Source organism: Megascapheus bottae, chromosome 13, assembly GCF_031878675.1.
Source record: "Megascapheus bottae isolate mThoBot1 chromosome 13, mThoBot2.hap1, whole genome shotgun sequence".
NCBI lineage: Eukaryota > Metazoa > Chordata > Mammalia > Rodentia > Geomyidae > Megascapheus > Megascapheus bottae.
The window spans coordinates 29,253,339-29,279,875 of NC_143521.1; the positions used below are offsets into that span (position 1 = coordinate 29,253,339).

Below are 26,537 nucleotides of genomic sequence, written 5' to 3' on the forward strand. Positions count from 1 at the left end.
TGGAGGGACATGAAAGGAATGCTAGGAAGTGACCCTGCTAGAATGGGCAAGGAAGGTCCAGAAGGACCAAGAAGAAGCCTCAGTCGGCTGACCTGGCACATGGCCGAACTGGCCAGCTCAATGACGTTACCCTTTTAAAAAAAGAAACTCAGCTATTTTTATTTGTGTTCCAACTTTATCTCAATTTTTGGATGTAACCTTTCTCTGCTTTTGTTTATAAACATTAGCCAGAGTCATTATTAGAAATATTAATGTCACCACTTACACAAAACACTGGTAGCTCATGTCTATAATCCTAGCTACTCAGGAGGCTGAGATCTGAAGGATGATAAATCTGAGTGTCTTATCTATAACTAATCCACAAAAACCTGAGAGTCAGAGAGACAGTAGAAATAAATAGGCTTGAGCCAAGAGTGTGGCCTACTGGTAGAGTGCTTGCCTAGCATGCATGAAGCCCTGGGTTCAATCCCTCAGTACCATATACACAGAAAAAGCCAGAAATGGTGCTGTGGCTCAAATGGTAGAGTGCTAATCTTGAGGGAAAAAAAAAAGCTCGAGGACAGTGCCCAGCCCAGAGTTCAACCAAATAAAGAAAAAGAAATAGGCTTTGTGGGTAATGGGTACAGTCACAAATCCTATTTTTATACCTACAAGCTGGTCAACTTGAGTAAACTGTTATATCTTCTAAATTAATTCATTCCTTCAATATTTCTATTGTTTTTTTTAATGTTTTTATTTTTATTTTTTTTTTGCCAGTCCTGGGCTTGAGCACTGTCTTTGGACAGGCTAGAGGTCTACCACTTGAGCCTCAGCACCACTTCCAGCTTTTTTTCTCTGTATGTGGTACCAAGGAATTGAACCCGGGTCTTCGTGCATGCTAGGCAAGCACTTTAACCACTAGGCCAAACTCCCAGCCCTCTATTGGTTTTAAATAGGGAAAAGGAAAGATTGTTCCAAGGTTTTTATAGCTACAGTGATATCATTATATGTCTGCCAATGTAGTCCTCTCATCACTGTATATGTGTAGTTCTAGTCTATGATGGAAAAAAGAATTCAGTATGCATCATATTTTTATTCATTTATTTATTTTGCCAGTCCTGGGCTTGAGCTCAGGGCCTGAGCCCTGTCCTTGGAATTTCTCAGTGCTAGAACTCTACCACTTGAGCCTCAGCACCACTTCCAGCTTTTTTCTATGCATGTGGTACCTAGGAATTGAACCCAGCCTATTTTTAATGTATGAAAGCAGTCTTTGGTTAGGGACATAAATTCAAAGGTAAATGTCATCTTTTAATCTTTCAACACAAATACAAACAGCAGCCTCTTAAAAACCCAGTTTTTAGATCAAACTAACATTGCAGGTAACAGCATTAATTTTTAAAGGTTCATTGGATTTTTACATAATAACAACAAGCCACTGAAATTGATGAAATATGTATAAGATGTCCATGAAACATCAAATCCCTGCCGAAAGGGATCAAAGAAATGCTAAAAAAAAAAAAAAAGTGCAGAGAACTGGAAAATACAAAACTATAAGACACATAGGAATCTTTTTTTTTAGATCTGTAAGGATTTTTATTGGTTCTATAATTTCACTCACTGTAAATATAATACTAATACCCTTAAAAATGTGTTTCTTGAAGTGGTAGAGAGCAAGCCAACACAGCAAGCAGAGTGAGTTTTATGTCCTGAGTTCAACATTGGTACTGATAAAAAATTACTTAACTCTTCAATATTATTTAAAACTAGTGATTACATTAGATGTAAACACATACGAATCTTATAGAAGAAAATGATTTTAAAAATCCAAGTGACCTGTATTTGACAACTAGTGTATAGATCAATACCAAAAGTATAGTCTATACAAAGAAAAACTATCCATTGGTTTAATAAAAGGTAAAACACAGCAAAGAGAATTAAAAGACAAGTCTCAAACTCAGAATAATATATCCTATTGGCGCCGGGAGTTTGGCCTAGTGGTAGAGTGCTTGCCTTGCATGCATGAAGACCCGGGTTCGATTCCTCGGTACCACATACATAGAAAAAAAGCCAGAAGTGGTGCTGAGGCTCAAGTGGTAGAGCTCTAGCCTTGAGAAAGTCCAAGGACAGTGCTTAGGCCCTGAGCTGAAGCCCAGGACTGGCAAAAAAAAAAAAAAAGAACAATATATCCTATTAAAAATAAAGAACTTGTATCCAGCCAGGCATCAGCTAACTCACACCTGTAATCCTTGTTACACAGGTAGCTGAGATCAGAGGAATGCGATTTGAAGGGAGTCTGAGCAGGAAGAGCCCAGAGACTCTTATCTCCAATTAACCACTAAAAACCTGACAGTGGAGCTGTGGCTCAAATGGTAGAGATCTAGCCTTGAGAAAAAGCTCAAAGGCAGTGCCTATGTCCTGAATTTAAGCCCCAGAACTAGTGCACACGCACACATGCATGCTCATGCGTGTATGCACACACACACATCACAGTATCCAAACTATACAAAGAACACTCAACTTTTAATAATAACAAATCAAATCATTCCATTAAAAATGGACAAAAGATCTGGACAGCTTTCCAAAGAAAACAGAAAATAAGGATAAAATATCCCCATGAGGCTATTGTAGATTAAAACAATGAGATGTCACCATACATCTACAAGAATGGCTAACACCCACTGACAACACCAAATGCTAGCAAGGACATGGAGCAACTGGAACTCCCAGTCATTGTCAGTAAGAATGCAGAATGACACAAGAACCTTGGAGGATAATTCAACACTTTCTTAGACTAATATGCTCTTAACATATGGTCCAGCAATTGTACTCATATCCTAGATATTTATTCCAATGAAGTCGAAAACATATCTACACAAATGTGCATCAATGTTTATAACAACTTTATTTACAATTGCCAAGTGTTGGGAACAACCAAGCTACCCTTCTACAGGTGAATGGATAAACTGGTCCATGCATATGGTGGATCAATGGGAATATACTCAAAAGCAAAAGGCAAGAGCTGGGCGCAGTGGCACATGCCTGTAATCCTAGCTACTCAGGAGGCTTAGATCTGAGGATATTGGTTCAAAGCCAGCCTGGGCACTAAAGACCATGCGACTCTTATTTCCAATTAACCACCAGAAAACCAGAAGTGGTGCTGTGGCTCAAAGGGTAGGGTGGTATCCTTGAGCTGAAGAACTCTGGGACAATGCCCAGGCCCAGAGTTCAAGTCCCACAACCAACACAATAAAAAAAAAAGGAAAAGACAGTTGTTCCATAAAGAGATGGAGAAAACTTAAATGCCCTGTACAAGTCATTCTGAAACCATACTCTATGGTTTAGACTATATGACATCCTGGAAAAGGCAGAACTGTAGAGACTGCAAATAGGTCAGTGGGTGCCAAGGCAGGAGGAAAGAAAGACAATAATTAGATGATACCATGGGAGTTTTAGGGCAGGGCAGATACTCTGTATAATATTGTAGGAATGAACCCAGGAAGCAAGGTGCTAGTGGCTCATGCCTGTAATCTAGCTATTCACAAGGCTGAGATATGAGGATAATGATTCAAAGCCAGCCCAGGCAGGAAAGTCCATAAGGCCAACAAAAGACAGAAGTGGAGCTGTGGCTGAAGTGGTAAAACACCGGCCTTAGGCAAAAAGGAAAAGGAACAGCACCCAGACCTTGAGTTCAAGCCTCAAGCCCCAGTATGGTGCCCTCTCTCTCTCCCCATCTCCTCTCCCTCTCCCTCCCCCCCTCTCTCTCTCACTCTCTCTCTCTCTCTCTGAATCCATTATATCAGTACTTGTCAAAACCCAGAGAACTATACAACATAAAAAGTGAACCTTAATACCAACTAAGGGCTTTTGTTAACTTCAATATAGGCTACTCAACTGCAACCACTGAACCACACTAACGCAATGGATTTAAAACCAGGGAAAGAGTGGTAGCCACAGGGATTACATTCTCTGCTCTAAAATATTCAGGATTTCCTCAGGTAAGAATAAGGTGTGTCCTAGGGACAGGCATGGAAGGGTAAAGGATGCAGTCTGCCGGAGCCCCAGAGAACAGGTAAACTGTAGGCGAAGCCTGGATTGGCAGAGAGCAGGTGTTACAGGATCTGTAACAAGTATGGAATCATACTGGGGTAGTGTTCTGAACTTTTCTGTTAATTAGAAGCATTTGGAAGTCTTAGACACCTCCAAAGCTGTACCCAGACCAGTTAAATCCATGTTCCTGGGGATAGGATCCAGGCATCATTGGTGAGCATCGCTCTCCATGTGTTGCTAATTCTGCTGAATGAGGACAGCCTGCCATGTGCTGAGCCAGCCAATGTGGCAATATTGACCCAGTAGATCCACGCTTGTAGAGCTGGATTGATACACTTAGGATTCAAGGCTAATAGGCAGGTAGAAACAATACGTATTTACTCGATGTAACAAATAGCACTCATAACAAACAAGACCATATAAAATCATCTTACCGATCTGGAGTTCCCCACTGTTTTTTAGGCCTTGAAAGATCTTGGATTCTTCTTCTAGATAAAGAACTAAAAAGAAATCCAGCTGGTTAATTTAAAAGATTAAGAAACATGATTACATTAGATGACTCTTATTCAAAGTATACTACAAGAAGGGGACAGTACAGCCAGGAGTGTGGCTTAGCAATAGAGTGCTTGCCTAGCATGCACAAAGCCCTTGGGTTTGATTCCTTGGTGTCACATACACAGAAAAAGTCCCAAGTGGCGCTATGGCTCAAGTGGTAGACCACTATCCTTGAGAAAGCTCAAGGACAAACCCCAGGACTGGCAAAAATAAAAAGGGGGGGCAACAGTAGCGTACCTGAGGTGCTCTACAGAGGGCCAGGCTAGGGGCGGGGCTTAATTGGTAGAGCACCTGCCTAGCAAGTGTGAGGTCCTGAGTTCCCATTCTGATACTGCAAAAGTACTATTAATTAATTCATTAGAGTGCTGAAAGGTTCAAAGTGCCCCAAAATACTGTACACCAAAGAGTTTGGGTTCTAGAATTGATATAATACATGATAAAAGAAACACTAATAAATACACTATAGAGCATATAGCCTAATGTTTGGGTTGGAAAGTTTTTTTCTTTGTCTTTTCCTTTTTTCACAGGCTTCCAACACTTCATAGAAATAGCCTTGACCTTGTTACAGCTCGTGCAGCCCCATGTGTGAAGAGGTGCTCTCCTCATGAAGGGACAGAGGCACCAGGGAGCGCCTCTCAGAAAACGGGAAGAGGCTGAGAGCATAGCCTAGTGGTAGAGTGCTTGCCTAGCATTCTTGAAGCCCTGGGTTCAATTCCTCGGTACCTCATACTCAGAAAAAGCCAGAAGTGGTGCTGTGGCTCAAGTGGCAGAGTGCTAGCCTTGAGCAAAAAGTATCAAGGACAGTGCTCAGGCCCTGGGTTCCAGCCCCAGGACTCGCAAAAAAAAAAAAGAAAAAAGAAAAAGAAAGTAGGAGGAGCCAGAAGGATCTTAATAGACAGCAACTCCCAGGGGTTCACAAAATGGAAGCATTTTCTCAGAAGAGCAAGCTAAAAATCCCTTCATCAGAATACATGTCTAGTGGTGTTGGATTAACGGTGTCACTCCTCGGCCTTCAGTACTGATTTCAGAGTACTGCCTGGTCTTAGGCTGTACCACGGCAGTTGAACCAAAAGAAGCCCAGGCCAATAGCAACAACAACAACAACAAAAAAAAAAAACCCAACCACACCACCAGTTGTCGCCCCGTTTACCTAGGACCTCAAGACTGAGATGTGGCAGGTATTCTGGGTGACACCTGATCATCTGGTGTGAACCTCATCGAAGAAAACTGCCACAGCACAGGACTTCCGTTTCTATCCCTGGATTCCAGCTCAAGGTCCGTTTCTCCTACCTGTGACATACAACCTACTTCCAACAGGCCCTCAAAACACCTACCTGCCAGCTGAGAGGCATCTCAGCTGTTTGGGAGGCAGAGGTGGGTGGCCAACTTGGGCAAAGTTAGTGGTCCTTTATTTAAAACTCACACTAAAGGGCTAGGGCTGTGACTCAGCGGTAAAGCACTGGAAAGGCCAAGTACTGATCGGGAGAAAAAGAGCTACCTACCATTCTACTTGCATTTGACAACTCAGTGCTAATAGTTCTGTGCTTCTATCTATAAAGGTCCTTAGCTGCTCCTTTACTTGTGTCTGTAGCAATTCTCTCTGCCTGTGCCTCAAGTTTAGCTCTTTAAATCCGGTATCCTCTGTATCACATATTATTTAACGTATAATATAGTGTGAGTATAACTTAATGCAAGTATGATAGTCATCTGATAAAAGCCACAGAAGATGCCATAAATAATTCTTTTTTTATTAAATATACTTTTATTGTAATTAATAGAAGGGTTACCTTATATTCACCAGATAGAAGGTGCATTACTTCACACACATTGCTATCCCTTCTCATGCTTCTGTCTCCATTTCCCTCATCTTGTTTTCCCCCATTTCCTATCCTATTTCAAATAAATATATGTACAATACATCAGATAGCAAGGTAAGATACTGTAAAGATATGAGATAACCAAGGGACAACAAAGGAGATGAGAGATAACAATACATTAAGAACAACAATTTTACATTACATGGCTCTTGTTTCTATATCCATCCGGAGGTCCTTTCATTTAGTCTCATCCTATATGGCCTTATGTATCTAGGTTTTGCTCTATTGTAAACCTCTGCTAGGTGAGTCCAAGGTTTATACTAATTATGACAAATGAGGGAAACCATTGAGCCTATCTTCCTTTGAGTCTGGCTTACTTCACTTAATATGATTTTTTCTAAGTCTTTCCATTCCCTTACAAATGGGGCAATGTCATTCTTTCTGATGGCAGCGTAGAATTCCATTGTGTAGAATTCAAATCATCATCTGAGGGGCAAGAAGATGCCATAAATAATTCTTTAAACATTTTTTTGCCAGTCCCGGGGCTTGAACTCAGGGCCTGGGCACTGTCCTTGGACACTTCTTGTTCAAGGTAAAGCTCTGCCACTTGAGCCACAGTGCTACTTGTGGCTTTTTCTTAGTATGTGGTACCTAGGAATTGAACCCAGGGCTTTGTGCATGCTAGCCAAGCACTCTACCAGTAGGCTACTCTCCCAGCCTGACTTAAAACATTTTAAAGCAAACTTTGTGTATGAGATATTATTTTAGAAATCTCAAACCATAAAGTATGTAACAAAAATAGACTAGATGACAGTCTGAAAAACTATCTAGAGTTGGCAGCTGTGTAAAAAATCAAAACAGATCATTGTGTGTTGTCCTTAGAAGTTAAGTTTTAAAAAAGTAATTTCTAATTCCAGAAAGACAACTATGTTTGACTCTGGCTATGTTAGACACAGGCCTTGTGCATGGGGCAGGCCGAGGTGGGGGAAAGGGGAAGGGAAGGAGGGGGAGAAATTTTGTGAAATGAAATGTGTAATCTGAGAGTGAATTAGTAATCAACCCCAGAGGTGAAGAACCAGTGATTGCCAAGGGCCACAAATGCTAACAGAAACCAGAAGTCTTTGATGAATTAAAGCCAATCAAATTGACATAGCTTATCAGTGTATTGTTATACAAGAGATCCTGACATTTCAGAAAGACACAAACACCTGTGTTTATAGCATAGCTTACTCACAACTTAACCAAGAGAGTCTTTGGCTGTGAAAAGCTTGGCATCGGCTTTGTAATTGGTATTGGGCAACAGTGGAGCCACACTTAGTCAACATCTGCACACAGTGAGGACAGAACACTTCCACCCTTATCCTTCTTCCCCACAAGAGCAGCCTTGCTGTGTGGGTAACTCCTGTTACCAGCCTGTTCCTCTCTCCAGGGAGGTGATTCAAAGAGGGAGCTAGCTATGTTTGCAGACAAAACATTGTGCTATGTGTTAATCCCTTAGGATAAGCTAGCTTTAGAGTGTGCCAAGATTCCCCTTACTACTGTCGGTTCACCAGAAAGATAATGAGGTTTCCTAAATGAGGCATGTTATGCAAACCTACCCACTGTGTAGTTATTACTATGGTAGCTATGTAAACTGACTGTAATTTCAATTGGAAGGAATTTCCCTTCTATTTGCTAATTTTTGAGGATCTAATACCTCACATTTCCAACTTACATATCTTAATTCATTTCTTTTCTTTTTTGGTAGTACTTGGGTTTGAACTCAGGGCCTTGTGCCTATAAGGTGCTCTATTAAGCCATGCCCCCAGCCTTTTTTCTCTCTTTCTCTCTCTCTCTTTACAAATCCTGGCTTCAACTTAGGGCCTGAGCACTGTCCTTGGGCTTTCTCAAGGCTAAAGCTCTACCACTTGAGCCACAGTACCACTTCTAGCTTTTTCTGTGTATGTGGTACCAAGCAATAGAACCCAAGTCTGTGCATACTAGGCAAGCACTCTACCACTAGGCCACACTCCAGGACCTTCTCTTAATCCGAATATGGGTTTTCTTTTTGTTTCAGGAATCGTGTTACCTAGCCATGTCTTGTCATATTCCTGTGCAGAACCAAAAGAATGTAAAAGGTCTTAATTCTTTTTTTTTTTTTTTTGGTGGTGGCACTTGAACTCTAGGCCTAGGCACTGCCCTGAAGCTCTTCAGCTCAAGGCTAGTATTCTACCACTTTGAACCACAGCGCCACTTCCTGTTTTCTGGTGGTCAATTGGAGATAGGAGTCTTTTGAACTTTCGTGCCTGGGCTAGCTTTGAACTGTGATCCTCAGATTTCAGCCTCCTGAGTAGCTAGGATTATAGGCATGAGTCACTGATGCCCAACTAGTATTTTAATTCTTTTTTTTTATCTTTTTTATTGTAATTAGTAAAAGGGTTACATGATATTTGCCAGATAGAAGGTGCATTAATTCACATACACTGATACCCTTTCACATGTCTTGGTACCCGTTTCCCTCCCCCCCCCCACACCCCCCACCCGTCTTGGTTTCCCCCCCTTCCCTATCAAATTTCAAATATCCAAATACAAATAAGTTCAATATATCAGATAACAAAGTGAGATACTATACCAATATGAGATAACCAAGGGACAGCAAAGGAGATGAGAGACAACATAGTACATTAAGGACAACAATCATTCATTATATGGCTTTTGTTTCACTATCCTGGAGGTCCTTTCAATTAGCTTCACATTATATGTCCTTATGTATCAAGATTTTGCTCTATTGCAAATCTCTGCTAGTAGAGCCCAAGGTTTCTACTGATTATGACGAATGAGGGAAACCATTGAGCCTAAGTTCCTTTGAGTCTGGCTTACTTCACTTAATATGATTTTTTCTAAGTCTTTCCATTTCCTAACAAATGGGGCGATGTCATTCTTTCTGACAGCAGCATAGAATTCCATTGTGTACAAATACCACAAGTATTTTAATTCTTGAAGAGAGGATTGCATTTAATTCTTGTAAAGAGGATTGCATTGTGATATCCTTTCTTCATTGTTAATTAGTCTCTTAGCCAGTAGCTAAGAGACTCTTTAAAATTCATAATTTGGATGCAGAACAATCAATATGTTTGTAGAGCAATGTTTATGGAAATGATATCTAGTTTTTACAGAAGGGCCATGCACCAAGTCTCTACAACCTGGCTTCTATTCAGAAAATATTTCTGTTCAAAACAAATCAAACACAGCACATTTATATAAGAAAGAATTATCGAGGGAGGGGACCAAAAGTTTTGCCTAGTGGAAGAGTGCTTGCCTAGCTTGCATGAAGACCTGGGTTTGATTCCTATCTACCACATGCATAGAAAAAGTCGGAAGTGGTGCTGTGGCTTAAGTGGTAGAGCTCTAGCATTGAGAAAGCTCAAAGACAGTTCTCAGACCCTGAGTTCAAGCCCTAGAACTGGCAAAAAAAAAAATTGTCTAGGGAGTATAGAGGCAGATGATGAAGTTAGCACAAATCCCTCACAATCAAGCATTAAAAAAAAATGAAAACATTTGTAATCATTCTCATTACAGTGATTTCTTAAGTGAAAAACCCTAGTATGCGAAGCGCCAGTGGCTCACAACTGAAATCCTAACTACTCAGGAGCCTGAGAACTTAGGATCATGGTTCAAAGCAAGCCAGGCAGGAAAGTCCATAAGACTCTTATCACCAATTAACCACCAGAAAGCTGGAAGTGACACTGTGCCTTAAGGAGTAGGGTGGTAGCTTTGAGCTGAAGAGCTCAGGGACAACGCCCAGGCCCAGAGTTCAAGTCCCACAACTGACAAAAAAAAAAAGTGGAGTGTGTATGTGTGTGTGTATCACTGATAAGAAAACATAGGAAATGGAAAATACAAAATACATGAGAACAATATAACTGACAGTGGGTTAAACTAATAAAAATACAGTGATTTCAAACCACTTCTTTAAAAAGTAGATTCTTTTTCCTCTTCCTTTCTTTCTTCTTTCCTTCTTCTTGCCTTCTTTCTTTTTCTTCCCTTGTTTCCTTCATCTTCTTTTCATTTTTTGCCAATTCTAGCTGTTGAACTTCATGTTTGTTTTTTCCTGCTCATAGCTGGAACTTTAGCACTTGAACTACTTGTGCCTTTTTTCTTGTTAACTGAGGACATAAAACATTTGGAGCTTTCTGCCCTGGTTGGCTTCTAACCTTGATCCTCAGATCTCAGCCTCCTGAGTAGCTAAAATGACAGGTGTGACCCACCAGTGCTCAGCTTAGATTGAACTCTTTTGATTTAATTGGCTTAAACTAGAGACAAGGAGAGGAGCTACTAACCTAGGGGCACCCAAAAGCTATGACATGAGAGATTGTCCTAAGTCCTTGGAAGGCTCATCTTCTATTAAACAAATACACTGCAGTATCTAGCAAGCCAGTGAAAAACAGTGGCTGAAGAGCTGTCTTTCACCTCAGAGAAGTCCTTACTTCATGATCTCATAGGAATTGTGATTCAAAAAGAGCCTATGGCAAAGGAAAGCAGAGGAATCTCCACTGCAGAGATACTCCAGCATAGATCTCCCTCCTGCCCCCAGGATTCTGCTCCAACCAGTTTGGCTGGCCACTAAATTCCATATGTAAAAACAGTACTAGAGCTAGTCTTACCATTTCTTTACAAATTCAGTTGAAGCAGTTCGTGCTGAAAGAAAATGAAAGCTACAATTAGATTCCGCAGGAACAAAATAACATAAAAAATCAGAGCGTGGGAAGCCGGGTGAAGTGGCTCATGCCCATAATCTTAGCTACTCCAGAGGCTGAGATCTGAGGATGGGGGTTCAAAGCCAGCCCGGGCACTAAAGAACTTGAGACTCTTATCTCCAATTAACCACTAGAAAACATGAAGTGATGCTGTGGCTCCAGGGGTAGGGTGGTAGCCTTAAAGCTGAAGAGCTCAGGGACAGTGCCCAGACCAAGTTCAAGTCCCACAACCAACCAAAAAAAAAAAAAATCAAAGGGTGAGAAAAATAACTTCAAGGAAATGAAACAAAAAAGCCAAGTGAGAGAACAAGGTCCTGAATTTCAAGCCCCAGTACACATATACCACACACACACACACACACACACACACACACACACACACACACACACACACACACACAGGGGCACACAGAGGCACAGAGGTATTGTTGAAGCAACAAACGTTTTGTGTGCCACTCTTGGGGCTTCACCTCAGAGCTTGAATGCTGTCCCTGAGCTTCTTTTACTCAAGGTTATCAACTCAACTATTTCAGCCACAGCCTCACCTCCAGCTTTTTTGGTATTTTCTAGTTTAGGTAAGATTCTCACAGACTTTCCTGCCCAGCCTGCCCAGGCTGGCTTCAAACCACAATCTCAGATCTCAGCCTCCGGAGTAGCTAAGATTATGGGCATGAGCCACTTCCTCCTCCTCCTCCTCCTCCTCCTCCTCCTCCTCCTCCTCCTCCTCCTCCTCCTCCTCCTCCTCCTCCTCCTTCCTCTGTCCTGGGGCTTGAACTCAGAGCCTCAGTACTTTGTGCTAAAAACTAGTGCTCTAACACTTGAGCCACAATGCCACTTCCAGCTTTTTCTGAGTGGTTTACTGGCGATAAGAGCCTCATGGACTTCTGTGCCTTAGTTGACTTCAAACTTTGATCCTCTATCTCAGCCTCCTGCGTAGCTAGGATTATAGGCGTGAACTTCTAGCACCTTACTCTAAGAGGCATTTCTAAGAGTTCCAAGTAAGACAATAGATATTAAAGAAGCATAAGCAAAATTGTGAACATATAGCCATGTGGTATAATGGTTTGTGTTTATACATTTAATTTGATCTTGCTTCTATAAACCTACACCAAGGGTGAAAGTGGGCCAGGAGGGAAAAATCTGGGAGAAAATGAGATAGGGACTAGAAATGTGGCTTAGTGGTAGAGTGCTTGCCTAGTATGCATGAAGCCTTGGGTTTAATTCTTCAATACTATGTAAACAGATAAGCCTAGAAGTGGTGCTGTGGCTCAGGTGGTAGAGTGTTAGCCTTGAGCACAGAGAGGCTCAGGGACAGAGCTCAGGCCTTGAGTTCAAACGCCAGGACTCGCAAAAAAAAAATTGTACTCCATACCTGACTTACGTAATGCCTCTGTACATCACCTGTACAATAATTTTTTTAAAAAAAACATACTATAATAGGGTAGATCCTATTTCAAGATGAAGAATGCAAGTCGGATGGTAGAAATAAAATACAGAAGGATGAAAAGAAAGGAAAACAAGATGAAACAAAGTGAGCATTAAACATCCACAGCAAAGAGCAGGAGTCCTCACCGCCCAACCTGCTTTCAGTATCTGGGGTTTCCAGTCCACTGAATCCTGAAAGTGTTACATGCACCATTCAAGAAGTGAATAATTTATAAGCTTTAAATATTTTTGTTTGTGTGCTGGTCCTGGAGCTTGAACTCTGGTCCAGGGCACTGTCCCTGAGCTCCTTTTTGCTCACGGTTAGTGCGCTGCCACTTGAGCCATAGTGCTACTTCTCATTTTTTCTGAGTGATTCATTGGAGGTAAGAGTCTCATGGACTTTCCTGAGTAGCTAAGGTAGCAGGCGTGAGCCACCAGTACCCAGCTTAAATAACTTTTATTATAGTACATTGTTATAATCATTTGGTATAATAGCTAAGACAGACCTCTGTTATGGTTGCTACTGTTTCTCTCGATATACTATATTGTGCCTAATTTATTAATGAAGCTTTGTATGTTATCCTAGGGAAAGTACAATGGACACAGCGTGATGCTGGATTCCAGTGTCTGGGAAGGTCTTGGAATCTACTCTGTGGACAAGAGGGGCTACTTACTGAAATGGGGATGCTTCTGGAGGGTAAGGGTCTCATCACCCTTTATTTCTTGGGTGCAAACATATGCAGTACTAATTTGCCATCTGTTCCCTGCCAGTGTCTCTCAGTAGTGGCAAGGGACACAGGAGATGGCTTGTACCAGCCCCAGCAGGTGCAGCTGGGCTGAGAGGCAGAGGGCCTTTTCTGATCAAAACGGGTGCTCTACCACTTGAGCTACACCTCCACTTATGGCTTTTTAGTCATGAATGAGAGATAAGAATCTCATGGACTTTCCTGCCTGGGCTGCCTTTGAACCTCACTCCTCAGATCTTAGCCTCCTAAGTACCTAGGATTGTAGGTATGAGTCATCTGTGCTTGCATGTGAAATAGATCTTATGTCCCTGCCTGTAATAGGAATGCTGGTTACTGCTACCAACTCTGTGTAGTACTTCTGAGCACTTACAATGAACAAATACCATGCCTAGCTCTTTCTATTTTTTTCCCTCTGCCCTGGCACTAAGAACAGAATTCCCTCATACAAGATCACAGGAAGCTTGCTTTTCTTTCTTTTCTTTCTTTCTTTCTTTCTTTCTTTCTTTCTTTCTTTCTTTCCTTCCTTCCTTCCTTCCTTCCTTCCTTCCTTCCTTCCTTCCTTCCTTCCTTCTTTCTTTTTTGCCAGTCCTGGGGCTTAAACTCAGGGCCTGGGCACTATTCTTGGGTTTTCTCAAGGCTAGAGCTCTACCACTTGAGCCTCAGCACCACTTCTGGCTTTTTTCTATGTATGTGATACCAAGGAATTGAACCCTGGTCTTTATGCATGCTAGGCAAACACTTTACCACTAGGCCAAACTCCCAACAACTTAATCTTAAAAAAAGAAAAAAAATTAAAAAGAGATATAGGTCAGGCGCCATTGGCTCACACCTGTAATCCCAGCTACTCAGGAGGCTGAGATGGGAGGATCAAGGTTCAAACCCATCCTGGGTGTGAAAGTCCATGAGACTCTTATCTCTAATTAACCACCTGAAAATTGGAAGTGGCACTGTGGCTCAAATGATAGAGTGCTAGCCTTGAGCTGAAGAGCTCAGGGACAGCACCCTGGCCCAGAGTTCAATCTCCATGACCGACCAAAAAGATATGTTAAAAATTGGCTGGGGGCCAGGAGTTTGGCCTAGTGGTTACAGTGCTTGCCTAGCATGCATGAAGACCCGGGTTCGATTCCTCGGTACCACATACATGGAAAAAAGCCGGAAGTGGTGCTGAGGCTCAAGTGGTAGAGCTCTAGCCTTGAGAAAGTCCAAGGACAGTGCTCAGGCCCTGAGCTCAAGCCCAGGACTGGCAAAAAAATAAATAAAAAATAAAAAAAAATAAAAATTGGCTGGGCATTTACACCCAAACTGACTAAAGGTGGTTAAACTTAGGGCAGAAATCCAAAGGCACAACTCTTCTGAACAAATACAGTACGGTTTATCAAAATGAAAACCAGGAAATTAAAGTATGTTTTATGGGATAGGCAAAGAGTGGTCTAGCATGGGAATGGTGAAAGGTAAGCAAAATGCAGTTATTGTAGTCAATGCACAGTCTGTGAAAAAATGATCTATGTAATGAGAGTAGAGACGGGAAAGGGAAATGAGGGAGCATGAAGGGTGCCATTGACCTAGAAGCATGGCACTCATGTCCTGATTTCTGCACTTGTGACATCTCTGTACAATCACTTAATTTCTTTTTTTTTTTCCAGTACTGGGGCTTGAACTCAGGCCCTGGGCACTGCTGCTGAGCTTTCTCAAAGCTAGTACTCTACCACTTGAGCCACAGCACCACTTCCAGCTTCTTCCTGTTTGTGTGGTACTGAGGAATCAAACCCAGAGCTTCATGTATTCCAGGCAAGCACTCTAAGCACTCTAGGCCATATTCCCTGCCCCAATTAATAGTAATTTAAAGGTTTGGATTTGCTAACGGCATGGAGGCAGATTGAAAAAAAGTTTCAAGGTTTTTGTCACTTTATCTTATGTGCCTAGTAGACGTTCAAGCAGGGAGGCTAAAGAGAGAAATTGCTTAGAAAATGAGAGTTGGGCCGAAGTGGAAACTAAAGTTAGCTGGGTATGTGACTAGCATTAAGGCCAATAGAATGGATGATCCTACCTAGTAAATGAGGGAAGTTCTAGAAGAATCTGACAAGACTGAGCAATCAGTCACTTCAACCAAAGCTCTCAGAAGAGTGGGATCTATCAAAGGAAATGGAATCAGGAACAGTCCAGGGGTATGATGTGGAGGTAGTGGTATTCCAGAAAATAAATGATGAAAAATTTCTAAGATAAATTTGAACCATGAGGATGGATTTGCCTTTGAATTTGTCTAGGTAGGAGTCATTATGACCTCAATAAAAGCTACTTCAACTAAGCGGAGACATGTCAGCTTAATTTAAATGGTTCTTGAGACCAGTGAAAAAGAGAACATGGAGATATTACAACTGTTTTGAGGGTTTTTTCTTTAAACAAACAAACAAACCAGCAGAGAAATAGAGTGAAACATGGATGGATTCATAGAGTTAAGAGAAAGCTGGTGTTTGAGTGGTTGGTTGTTTTTAGACAGGAGTTATTGTACCCGTTTGTATGCCAATGTGAATGACCCAGTAAAAAGAATCTGATGAGGGGCCAATTTAGGAGCAAAGAACTTAAGAGAAGTTAGATGACTCAGGGAACATGTTGCCTTTAACAAGTGAGAACAGTTCATCCACTAATAACAGGAGAAAAAGTAGATTCAAGCTGAAAAGATAGGAAATAGATTGTCATTTCTTTTATTCTTTTGGTGGTACTTTTGGGGGGGGGCGTTGTTTTGATGATACTGAGGATTCGATGGTCATCGGAACTCAGGGCCTTCAGCTTGCTAGATAGGGCTCTAGCACTTGAACCATGCTTGCAGCCCTATTCTCAGCTAAGAAAAAAATGCTAAAGGAAGGAGGAAGGAGTCAGGAGTGATACTGGAGACTTCAGGGAAGTGAACACTTGACTATTTCTGACACATCTGAAAACAATTGCTGTAACTGCCAAGCAGCATGGAGTACCCACTTGAAGTTCAGAGCCATGGGTTTACAGTTGCTTACCCTTCTCTTGTCCTTATCTGTTTTTAAAATGTTAGCAAGAATTATCCAGACATGATGGTATATACCTTTAACCCCAGCACTCAGGAGACTGAGGCAGGAAGATAGAAGTTTGAGAAGATAAGGTAAGGACAAAGTCCTAAGGCAATCTGTATAATGAGAGTTTAGCAGAATTGAGGGTTAGCACGTTTTATGGGGAGGAGGGCAGGGAGGTCTTGGGGCTTGAACTCAGGGCCTGGGCACTGTCCCAAAGCTTTTGTGTTCAAGGCTGGCACTCTACTACTTGAGCTATGACTCCACTTGTGGATTGTTTGGTAGTTAATTGTTGATAATCTCATGGCACTGGCTGGCTTTAAATTACAATCCTCAGATTTCTGTCTCTTCAGTAGTTAGGATTTTGGGCATGAGCCACCAGCACCAGGTTCCTTGGAAAGTAAAATTTTGTTAAAAAAAAAAAAAGATACATACAGCTCATAGGTGGGGACAGGAGAGACAAATTGGAAGAGATTGAGAGAAGGGGTGACATAGTCCAAAAAAAGGTACTGATTACCTGACATAACTGTACACTTTCTGTACATCAACTTTTTTTTTTTTGTCAGTCATGGGGCCTGGACTCTGGGCCTAGACACTGTCCCTGAGCTCTTCAGCTCAAGGCTACCAGCCCTATCCCAGGGCCTGGGCATTGACCCTGGGCTCTTCAGCTCAAGGCTACTGCCCTACCCTTAAGCCTCAGTGTCACTTCTGGTTTCCTAGTGGTTAACTGGAGATAAGAATCTCACAAACTTTAGTGCCCACGCTGCCTTTGAACTGCGATCCTCAGATTTCAGCCTCCTGAGTAGCTAGAATTACAGGCATGATCCACCCCGCCTGGCTGTACATTTATAATGTACATTTTTGTAATTACATTTTTTAATTTAATAAAACAACAACAAACAAAAAATATAGAATAATGAGTTGAAAAACTAGATCGGGGTTAAAAACACTTGAGACAGAACTTGGAAATGATATAGCATTTCCAAGAAGCATAACAGGAACAAGTTTGGTGGGTGCCTTAAATAGGAATGAAAAACAAGGTCATTCCTAGTGGACTGGGAATGTGGTCTAGTGGTGGAGTGCTTGCCTAGCAGGCATGAAGCTCTTGGTTCTGTTCCTCAGTACCACATACACAGAAAATGCCAGAAGTAGCACTGGGACTGGCAAAAAAAAAATGCTAAGTGAAGATATTAGAGAACTGAAAAGATACTTGGATGATTCATAGGGATCCTGAAGCCTCCATGCACAAAGGGTGGGAGTGAACCAGGGTAGCTTCAGGAAATAGAGACCACGAGTATAGACAGCTCATCGGACAAGTTCTATAGTAAGGAACAGAAAAATGGTGATGGTAGGGATGAGAAGGGGTCTGAAAAAAGCATGGGGTCTAGGGTCACTTCAAGATGATAGAGTCTAGGAAATGTGTGTATGCCAAGGAACTAATCCACTTGAAAGGAAGAACAAACGAACGATGTCAAAGAGAGTGAATGGCTGTAGGACAAAGCTCTTCAAGGAGATAAGTAGAATCTAAAGCACAAATGGAGGTTCTCATAAAGAAGCACAATTCTCGCCTGAAATGGGAAGGGGAAGGGGGCTGGGGGCCAGAATCCAGCCAGGCACTGGTGGCTCATGCCTCTAATCCTAGCAACCAGGAGGCTGAGATATGAGGATCGTGGTTCAAAGCCAGCCTGGGCAGGAAAATCAAGAGACTCTTATCTCCAATTAACAGAAAACTGAGAGCACTGCTGTGGCTCAAAGCAGAAGAGCACTAGCCTTGAGCAAAGTAACTCAAAGATAGTACCCATTCTCTGAGTTCAAGCCCTGCAACCGACAAGAAAAAAAGAATTGATGGGTACACATGAGAGTAAGACAAATAAATCTGTGATAAGAAAGTCAGTGCATTCATGACTGATTGCTTCTACTTTTTTGATAAAGTATGAGGCCAGATCTTCAGGGAGGTGGGGTGCAGACATGTGAAGGTTATTGACTAGGTAAATTGAGTGAGTTTGCTAGGAAGAACCAAATGACCAAATAAGAATTGTAGTAATGAACTTGAGAAAAAAAACCAACATCAATATGGTTGTGTAATTTTGTATAGCAAGAGTCAACCGCTTAGGTTTAGCAAGAGGGTAGATGGATTGCTGGGTTTAAGCACAGTTGGAGTTTTCTTAGAAGTATGGTTGATAGTTATGACTGTACTAATAAATCACAGAACTGAGTCTAGGTCAGGAGGAGTCTGTGAAAGCATGAAATAAAGATTGGTCAGGCCCAATATGGACAAAAAAAGGTCACTAGGGAGAAGTCGTAAGTAAGCTGATGTAGTCAGATGGAGAGTAATTATACCTAACTCCCAGTCAGTCCTACTTATCTTTTGACCTAGATGAGGACTAAGATAGCGAGGACTTGGTTGCCCTTTTTGACCAGGACTGTTCCATGACTGTTTCCCTCTCTGGGACCATGTTCTAAAACAGCAACAAAAATATTCTCTCTCCAAGTGTCTGTTTTCAGTTGAGAAGGAAGAGAGGTGACATAATATCAAACACTCCAGTGCCATAACAGGGACTGATTAGCGTGTGACCCACATGCAGTGGCCTGCTGTAGAGGGACAATGGGAAGGCCTTCAAAAGGAGGAAACAGGTCATCAAGGACTGCCAGGGGGTTGTTAGGGGTCCCTGGAGGAAGGGGAAGATGGGTTCTGCCACAATTAGGATGTTCATTTCCCAGGAGTCCTGGGAAGTCCAAAAACAGGTGGCTGCAAAGCAGCAGGCACTTAGTACCAGAATTAAGGAATTCCAAACAGGCAAACCTCACGGAGGACTCCCAAGTTCTAGGCGGGTGAAGTTTCTGGGGAGGAGGCGGGGACATCACCTACCGCTTTGAGAAGGCAGATAAAGCCGTGGAGGGCATCTGGTGATGAGGGATGGGGACAGTATCACTGCAGTTGTAGGAAGCAGATCCAGTCTATCGGCCTTGCGGAGCTTGAGGGGCTCCAGGGACATGATAGGCTCCTGAGGCTTGCGGGCCGTGTGGGGCACACGTGCGCCCTGGGGTTTGTGGGGCAAACCAGGCTCTTGGGTCTTCGGGAGTGAGGAGGTTCTGCGTGCCTCAAAGTGTAAGGAGTGTTTGTAGGCCTCGAAGTGTGCGGATGGTTTGTAGGCCTCGAAGTGTGCAGAGGGTTTCCGGGCCTCAAGGTGAGTGGAGGGCTTACCGGAGGGTTCCAAGGATTGGTGCGGCTTGAACGGCGCGTCGAACTTCTTAGCGCTCTTGTCTCCCAAGTCTTGCTTGCTGGCCTTCCTGGTCTCCTCAATCTTCTTGGCCTTCTTGGTCTCCCTGGACTCCTCGGACTCCTCGCATTCCTCATCCTCCTCTGTTTCCTCGTCTTCCTCCGCCTCGTCGTCTTCCTCGTCCCCGTCAGTCTCCTCTGAGTGTGTGTTCAGGAGCCTGAGCACGAGGGGCTTCCGACAGATGTCTGAGCAAAAAGAATGATCTATTGTTTCCTGCCCTTCTGTTATCTCTGACTCTGCGTAAGAACCCGAGAAATCCTGGTCCTCCATCAGTCTGTGAAATTCCGGACACGTGCAGCTCTCACCTTTGCTGCGCTCTGCACAGGCGCAGATCTCTCTCTGAGTGGTAGCCCCAGAAGGGGCGGCCAGCGCCCTTCGGTGCCACGCCCTGTCCATCCCTATTAGCCCCGCCCCATCACCGCCGCGCCCCGCCCAGCGGGAGTAGCCCGCCCTCTTAACACCAGCCACCCAGTAAGATTAGCCCCGCCCCATCACTGCCCTGACCCTGCCCTGCACAAGCAGCCCCACCCTAAGTTTCCCCTTCCTTTCTGGTTGCCACGGGGACATATAGTTTTCCTCAGAGGGGCGGAGCCAAAGCTGGTTGACTGTGCTGTGTGACTCAGTTTCCGGTCAAGGGAGAAGAGTTTCACATCCTGTAGGTCCCTTGGGTCTTGATGCAGAACATGTCAGCTTCCAGCGTAGCTATCGCGACACTCAAAAGAGCCAGATCTTCTTTAGGTCTCAGAGGTTCCCAGGCACAGGCTCAAAACAAAGGCTGGGAGCAGATGCAGACTGTTTGAAACTCACCCTCCCTTACTAAAGCACAGTGGGGTTAGAAGGGCAGGCTGACACGGGTATGACATTTGGTACAAGTTTAAGATTCAAGAAGAGTACTGGCGTCTGGCAAAGGTGGTCCACACCTGTAATCCTAGCTACTCAGGAGGCTGAGATCTGAGAATTGAAGTTCAAAATCAGCCAGCATAGGAAAAGTCTCAAAATTCTTTCCCCAGTTAAGAAATAAAAAAAAATAAATAAATAAAAAAGCCAGGCTGGAAATATGATGTTGCTCAAGTGTGCCAGCTTTGGTAGAAAGATGGAGCAAAACCAGGTACTGAGCTGGGAGTGTGGCCTAGTAGTAAAGTGCTTGCCTAGCATGCATAAAGCTCTAGGTTTGATTCCCCAGTACCACATACACAGAAAAAGCCAGAAGTGGTGCTGTGGCTCATGTGGTAGAGTGCTAGCCTTGAGAAAGCCCAAGGACGGTGCCTAAGTTCTAAGTTCAAGCCAAAAACACACAACAAAACAGGCACTGATGGCTTCCCTCCTGGAATCCTAACTACTCGAGCGTTTGAGATCTCAGGACTGTGAGTCAAAGCCAGCACAGGAATTAAGTCCATAAGACAGTATTTTTTTGTTGTTGTTGTTCTTTTGGGCATAGGCACTGACCCTTAGCTCCTTTTAGCACAAGGCTAGCTACAATGCCACTTCCAGCTTTTCCTGTGAATTACTGGAGATGAGCCTCACAGGCTTTCTTGTCTGTGGAGCTGTGGCTCAAGTTGTAGGGGACTAGCCTTGAACAAAACAAAACTCTGGGTCAATGCCTAGACCCCTGTACCCCCTTTAATTTATTACATAGATAAATATGTATCTATGACATACAAACTCTCAGCCTACTTTTAATTATATTCTAAAATCTAAGTGTCAGTGATTGTATATAGAGATTCCCTTCTTGAATACTTGTTTGTTAAAATACATCATTTTAAATATGATGTGAAAATCAGTGTTAATGAATGCTTTAAACTAAAAAAAGGGGGGGAGAGAACATGCAACCTTGAGTTCAAACCCCCGTACTGGCCAAAAACAGTATGGGGAGCATCTTTTCTTGGGGGTGTGGGGAGCATCTTTTCTTGGGGGTGGGGAGAAGGCAGATAAAACATCCTCTAACTCTATATGCAATCAGCAGAGTTATGTGACTTTTAAAGAGGGGCCTCTAAAGCAGTAAAACTAGCCAATTACTAAATAAAAATGTTTTTTGAATATTCAAAGAACCTATCAGAAAGGGACTTTCTCCTAACAATGGATTTACAAGAGGAAAGTCATAGAGGCTGTGCCATCAAAAACTGCCGGGACGGGACTTGGTGCAGGTATACAGTGTGGCGATAGATGAGAAAGATCTTGGAGTCAGTTTTCCAGTATCACCTCGCTTACCTCCATCAATAACCCAGGGAGGAGATCATCTAAGGTAACTCACGGAAACTGTTATACTCTGGTCTTCAGATCCTCTTGGTATCAAAGTGTGGCCTATATCCATCATTTCAACATAAGCCAGCCTCCCAGGGAGTCTTTTCATATGGAGAGATTAATAATGGTCATCCAGAATGGTTGGTCCACACCACAGCTATCTATTGGCACCAGTGTATGGCTATAGATTGACTTAATTTTGATTCTCCTCTTCTGTCACCCTCTCTCACATCCCACAAAACCAGTAACTCCAGTTAATTCTCCAAATAAACAGGGAAGAACAGAAATATCCATTCTTCATCCTGAAAGCTTTTCCTATCACGTTTGAAAATCATCTCCAGAAACTTGCACATATTTGACTCCCTTAGAAAATACAGGGAAGGACAGTGCTGGCGGCCCATAGCTATTCAGGAAGCTGAGCTATGAGGATCACAGTTCAAAGCCAGCCAGGGTAGGAAAGCCAGGAGACTCATCTCCGATTTAGTATTAAAAAAAAAAAAAGCAGGCCGGGAGTTTGGCCTAGTGGTTAAAGTGCTTGACTAGCATGCACGAAGACCCGGGTTCGATTCCTTGGTACCACATACATACAAAAAAGCCGGAAGTGGTGCTGAGGCTCGAGTGGTAGAGCTCTAGCCTTGAGAAAGTCCAAGGACAGTGCTCAGGCCGTGAGCTCAAGCCCAGGACTGGCAAAAAAAAAAAAAAAAAGCAGAAAGTGGAGCTGTGGCTCAAGTGGTAGAGCACTAACCTTGAGCAAAAAAACCTTCATCCTACTGGGAGCATATAGCCTAGTGGTACAGTGCTCGCTTAGCATGCATGAAGCCCTAGGTTCGATTTCCTGGTTCCATATACTCAGAAAAAGCCAGAAATGGTGATGTAGCTCAAAGGGCAGAGCACTAGCCTTGAGCAGAAGTGTTCAAGTCCTGAGTTCAAGCCCCAGGACTGGCAAAAAACAAAACAAAACAAAAACTTAAGGGACAGCACCTAACCCCTAGCTCAAGTACAAGGAATGACACCAAAAACAAAACCAGGGGCCGGGAGTTTGGCCTAGTGGTAGGGTGCTTGCCTAGCATGCACGAAGACCCGGGTTCAATTCCTTGGTACCCCACATACATAGCAAAAAGCCGGAAGTGGTGCTGAGGCTCAAGTGGTAGAGTGCTAGCCTTGAGAAAGTCCAAGGACAGTGCTCAAGCCCTGAGCCCAAGCCCAGGACTGGCAAAAAAACAACAACAACAAAAACATTAGGGTTAGAAGCAATCTGCTGTGGATTTGATTCTTCTGTAGGGAGAAGACTAAAGATGATGATTAAGAATGTGTCCAGGGGTCCCACCATGAAAAACTTGAAGGCAGAAGCTAAAAATCCAATGTTTCTGACAATCTAGAATTGATGTGACCAACTTTCATAGACTACAGGAGATTTGACAGACATCTGAGTGGATACTGTCATATGATCCACTAAAAAGAATGCTACAGCACGTTGAGGAAGGTAGCAATTTAAAGGCAGCCACTCCTATCTCGCCTCTCCAAAGGCACACACATACCCTAGGTGGATTATGTCCATTGTGATTTAGAACTTCATGCTAACATTGAGTCAGGTTCTTATCCTCACATTTGGGTCATCATTTCTGTCAGATTCCAAAATATGAAAGGCAAGATTTGCTGAACAAATCCTCTTTCCCATTTTTTTAAAACATAAGACAAAGCACTGCAGGTAAAAACTGAATTTATATTGTTTTGGGGTAAATATACTTACGGTTCTTACAAAATGTTTATCGTGAAATGCTTGCTTAGATATAAAAGCAAAATGCCGAGAAATGTTAAAAACAAGACATCATCCATGGGTCATGCCTATAGTCAAAGCTGGAGCCCAGAGGACTGGGATTTCAGTCCATCCTTCAGCAGAAAAGTCTGTGAAACTCCATTCCCAAAATAATTGTCCAGGACTGGAGGTGTGGCTCATTGGTGTTATGTAAGTGTAAGGTCCTGAGGTCAAACCTCAATACTGCTGGAAAGGGAGGAGGAAGATTACTACAAAATACCAGCAAAAAGCTGGGCTGTAGGCGTACATCAGGCATTCATGGCAATAGCTATGTGTAAGCATGTTGACTACTTAAAGTCCTGAGTAAAAGGGGCCAGGAGTTTGGCCTATGGTAGAGTGCTTGCCTAGCATGCACGAAGACCCAGGTTCGATTCCTTAGTCCCACATACACAGAAAAAAGCCAGAAGTGGTGCTGTGGCTCAAGTGGTAGAGCTCTGGCCTTAAGAAAGCCTAAGGACAGTGCTCAAGCCCTGAGCTGAAGCCCAAGACTGGCAAAAAAAAAAATTAAAGTCCTGAGTAAAAACTTTGGTCTGCCAAAAGAAAAACAAAACAAAAAAACTGATAAGCTCTGGAAATTTTACAGGGTGAGATCTTTGTGGAAAGATGAAGTCACTGAGGGGATCCGTTGCTTGCTCTCTGTGCCTTCTGGCCACCTCAAGGTAAGTGGCTTCTGTCACAGGCATTGGCAGTCATAAAGCCTGGACTGCTCTGCCCTCCCCCATCCATCTTGACAGACAGACTTCTGAAAGCTTGGGCTTAATAAAGCCTTCCTCTCGGGAAAAGGAACAGTGACAGAGGGCATGAGGTTGATTGGAATATATTGTAAATGTGTGGAAATTTAACGATGAGATCCCCCTCTGGAATGACTAAACTAGTGAAATAAGTTTTAAAAAATCAATCCTTTCTCTTTCATTAAGTTATTTTGGCCAGATATTTTGTCACATCAACAGAAATTGGCATCAGAGAAGTCAAGTCATGGCTGTGACTGAACCTGACCAGATGGTTTTCAAGCTTTTGGAAGTGGGTTTACAGGAGGAGTTTAGAAGAGTCTGGAGATCCATACTTTCCCTTAAGAGACAGCACTATAGCGCTGCCTTAACCCAGAGGGATCCTGAGGAACCGTTCCCTGTGTCCAGTCATATAGTCCAAGGGAATCTGGCGCTGCTCACACTGGCAGGGGACCCTGGCGTCATCCATGTCTTGTTAGTTTTTACCATAATGCGGCATGCAAGAGTTCTGGGGACTTTGATCCAGATTTCAAAGGAAATCTGGGAGGCCAGGAAGTGTGTAGCAGGGTTGGAGTGTCTATAGACAGCACGATAGAGTGAGGCTTAAAGTTGGGAGAATGATGCTGGAGATGCACTGGAGATCCCAAGGTGTTAGAATTCCACATTCTTAAGATGTAGAATGAGTGCCAGGAGAAGCCATGAGCCGCAGCAGCTCAAGGGTAAAAAGCCATGCTCCCAAGCCCCTTGGGACTTATCTCGTGATACCATGTGCCCTGATGCTGAGCATGGAACTCTGGAGGTTAATATTTGCCCTGTTGGATATCTGTGTTGCTTGTCCCATCCTTCCACTCTAAAGTCCCATTCCTCCTTTTGGGATGTAACGTTTACTCTATGTTATTGTATGCTAAGAGTGTGTAACCTAACATACATATATAATTAATATATATTATATAATAAATAATATATATTATATATCAACTCTTAGCCACTGTTATAATATATATAATATATACATATAATGTATTATATATGTATATAATATTATATATTATAACAGTGGCTAAGAGTTGACCTTGACCCTCAAACCCTCAAGAAACTTTGAACTTAGCAATTTTAAACAGTGTTGGAACTGTTGCTACTATGGGAATTCCTGGAGATGGAATAAATGATAAGAACCTCTTAGTGGCCCTGGGGTAGAATGTTATGGTTTGGATAAGGCTTCTTCCCCTAAAAGTTCTTATACCAAAGGCTTGGTCCCAAGCAGGTGGCAGAAAATTATCTGCAACATGTTCCAACTGGCATATTCTGTGCAAGCATATGAGAGAAACCAAGCAACTACAGACTGAAGCCTGTGAAACCAGAAGCAAGGAAGCCTTGCCAATACTTGCTTTTTGTGTGTGTCTATACTAGTCTTGAACTTGAGTCCTGGGCCCTGTCTCTGAGCTGCTTTTGCTCAAAGCTAGCACTCTACCACTTGAGTCACAGCTCCTCATGCAGCTTTTTGGTAGTTTATTGGAGGTAACAGTCTCATAAAATTTCCTGCCCAGGCTGGCTTTGAACTGCAATCCTCACATGTCAGCCTCCTGAGTAGTTAGGATTACCAGGCATGAATCACTGGCATCCAGCTGATGTTTGGCTTTTGATTAAATGTTCTAATTCCAGGGGCCAGGAGTTTGACCTAGTGGTGGAGTGCTTGCCTAGCATTCACAAAGACCTGGGTTTGATTCCTCCGTACCACGTACATAGAAAAAAGCCAGAAGTGGTGCTGAGGCTCAAGTGGTAGAGCTTTAGCCTTGAGAAAGTCCAAGGACAGTGCTCAGGCCCTGAGCTCAAGCCCAGGACTGGCAAAAAAAAAAAAGTTCTAATTTCAACCAAACTGGGTTCTAGTAGCTCCCACCTGTAATGCTAGCTACTTCAAAGGCTGAGGCTTGAACTGTAGTTTCACGATAACTCAACTCAGAAAGACTCTATATGTGTGACTCTATCTCCAAGAAAACCAGCAAAAAGCCAGGCAGGAGGCATGGCATAAAGTGATAAGACTACCAGCCAAGCAAACAAATGGACTGCTCAAAGCCCAGAGTTCAAAACCTGGTAGGAGGGGAAAAAAAATCCAAATCCCACAGCTGGA

The 26,537-nt window shown here is 43.0% G+C and overlaps 1 protein-coding gene and 1 long non-coding RNA gene across 5 annotated transcripts in view; one reads left to right on the plus strand and one right to left on the minus strand.

The window, feature by feature from the left end:
• Spmap2l (sperm microtubule associated protein 2 like) overlaps window positions 1-20,070 on the minus strand; it is a 34,520-nt gene extending 14,450 nt beyond the window's left edge. The window contains exons 1-4 of one of the 4 annotated variants that reach the window (XM_090343544.1): window positions 19,930-20,070; window positions 19,213-19,809; window positions 11,042-11,075; window positions 4,461-4,526 (exon numbers count right to left, since the gene is read on the minus strand). In XM_090343544.1, coding sequence (XP_090199670.1) covers window positions 4,461-4,526; window positions 11,042-11,075; window positions 19,213-19,809; window positions 19,930-20,020 — 788 coding nt within the window. In that variant the 5' untranslated portion in view covers window positions 20,021-20,070. Of the gene's footprint in view, window positions 1-4,460; window positions 4,527-11,041; window positions 11,076-19,212 lie in introns of all 4 variants that reach the window. The other 3 variants (XM_090343543.1, XM_090343545.1, XM_090343546.1) reach the window with 3 other exon arrangements.
• LOC150055732 (uncharacterized) lies at window positions 5,695-24,700 on the plus strand. The gene is made up of 3 exons (XR_016537390.1): window positions 5,695-5,856; window positions 13,146-13,256; window positions 24,265-24,700. It is a non-coding gene; the product is annotated as an uncharacterized LOC150055732 (long non-coding RNA).
• The last annotated feature ends 1,837 nt before the right edge of the window (window positions 24,701-26,537 follow it).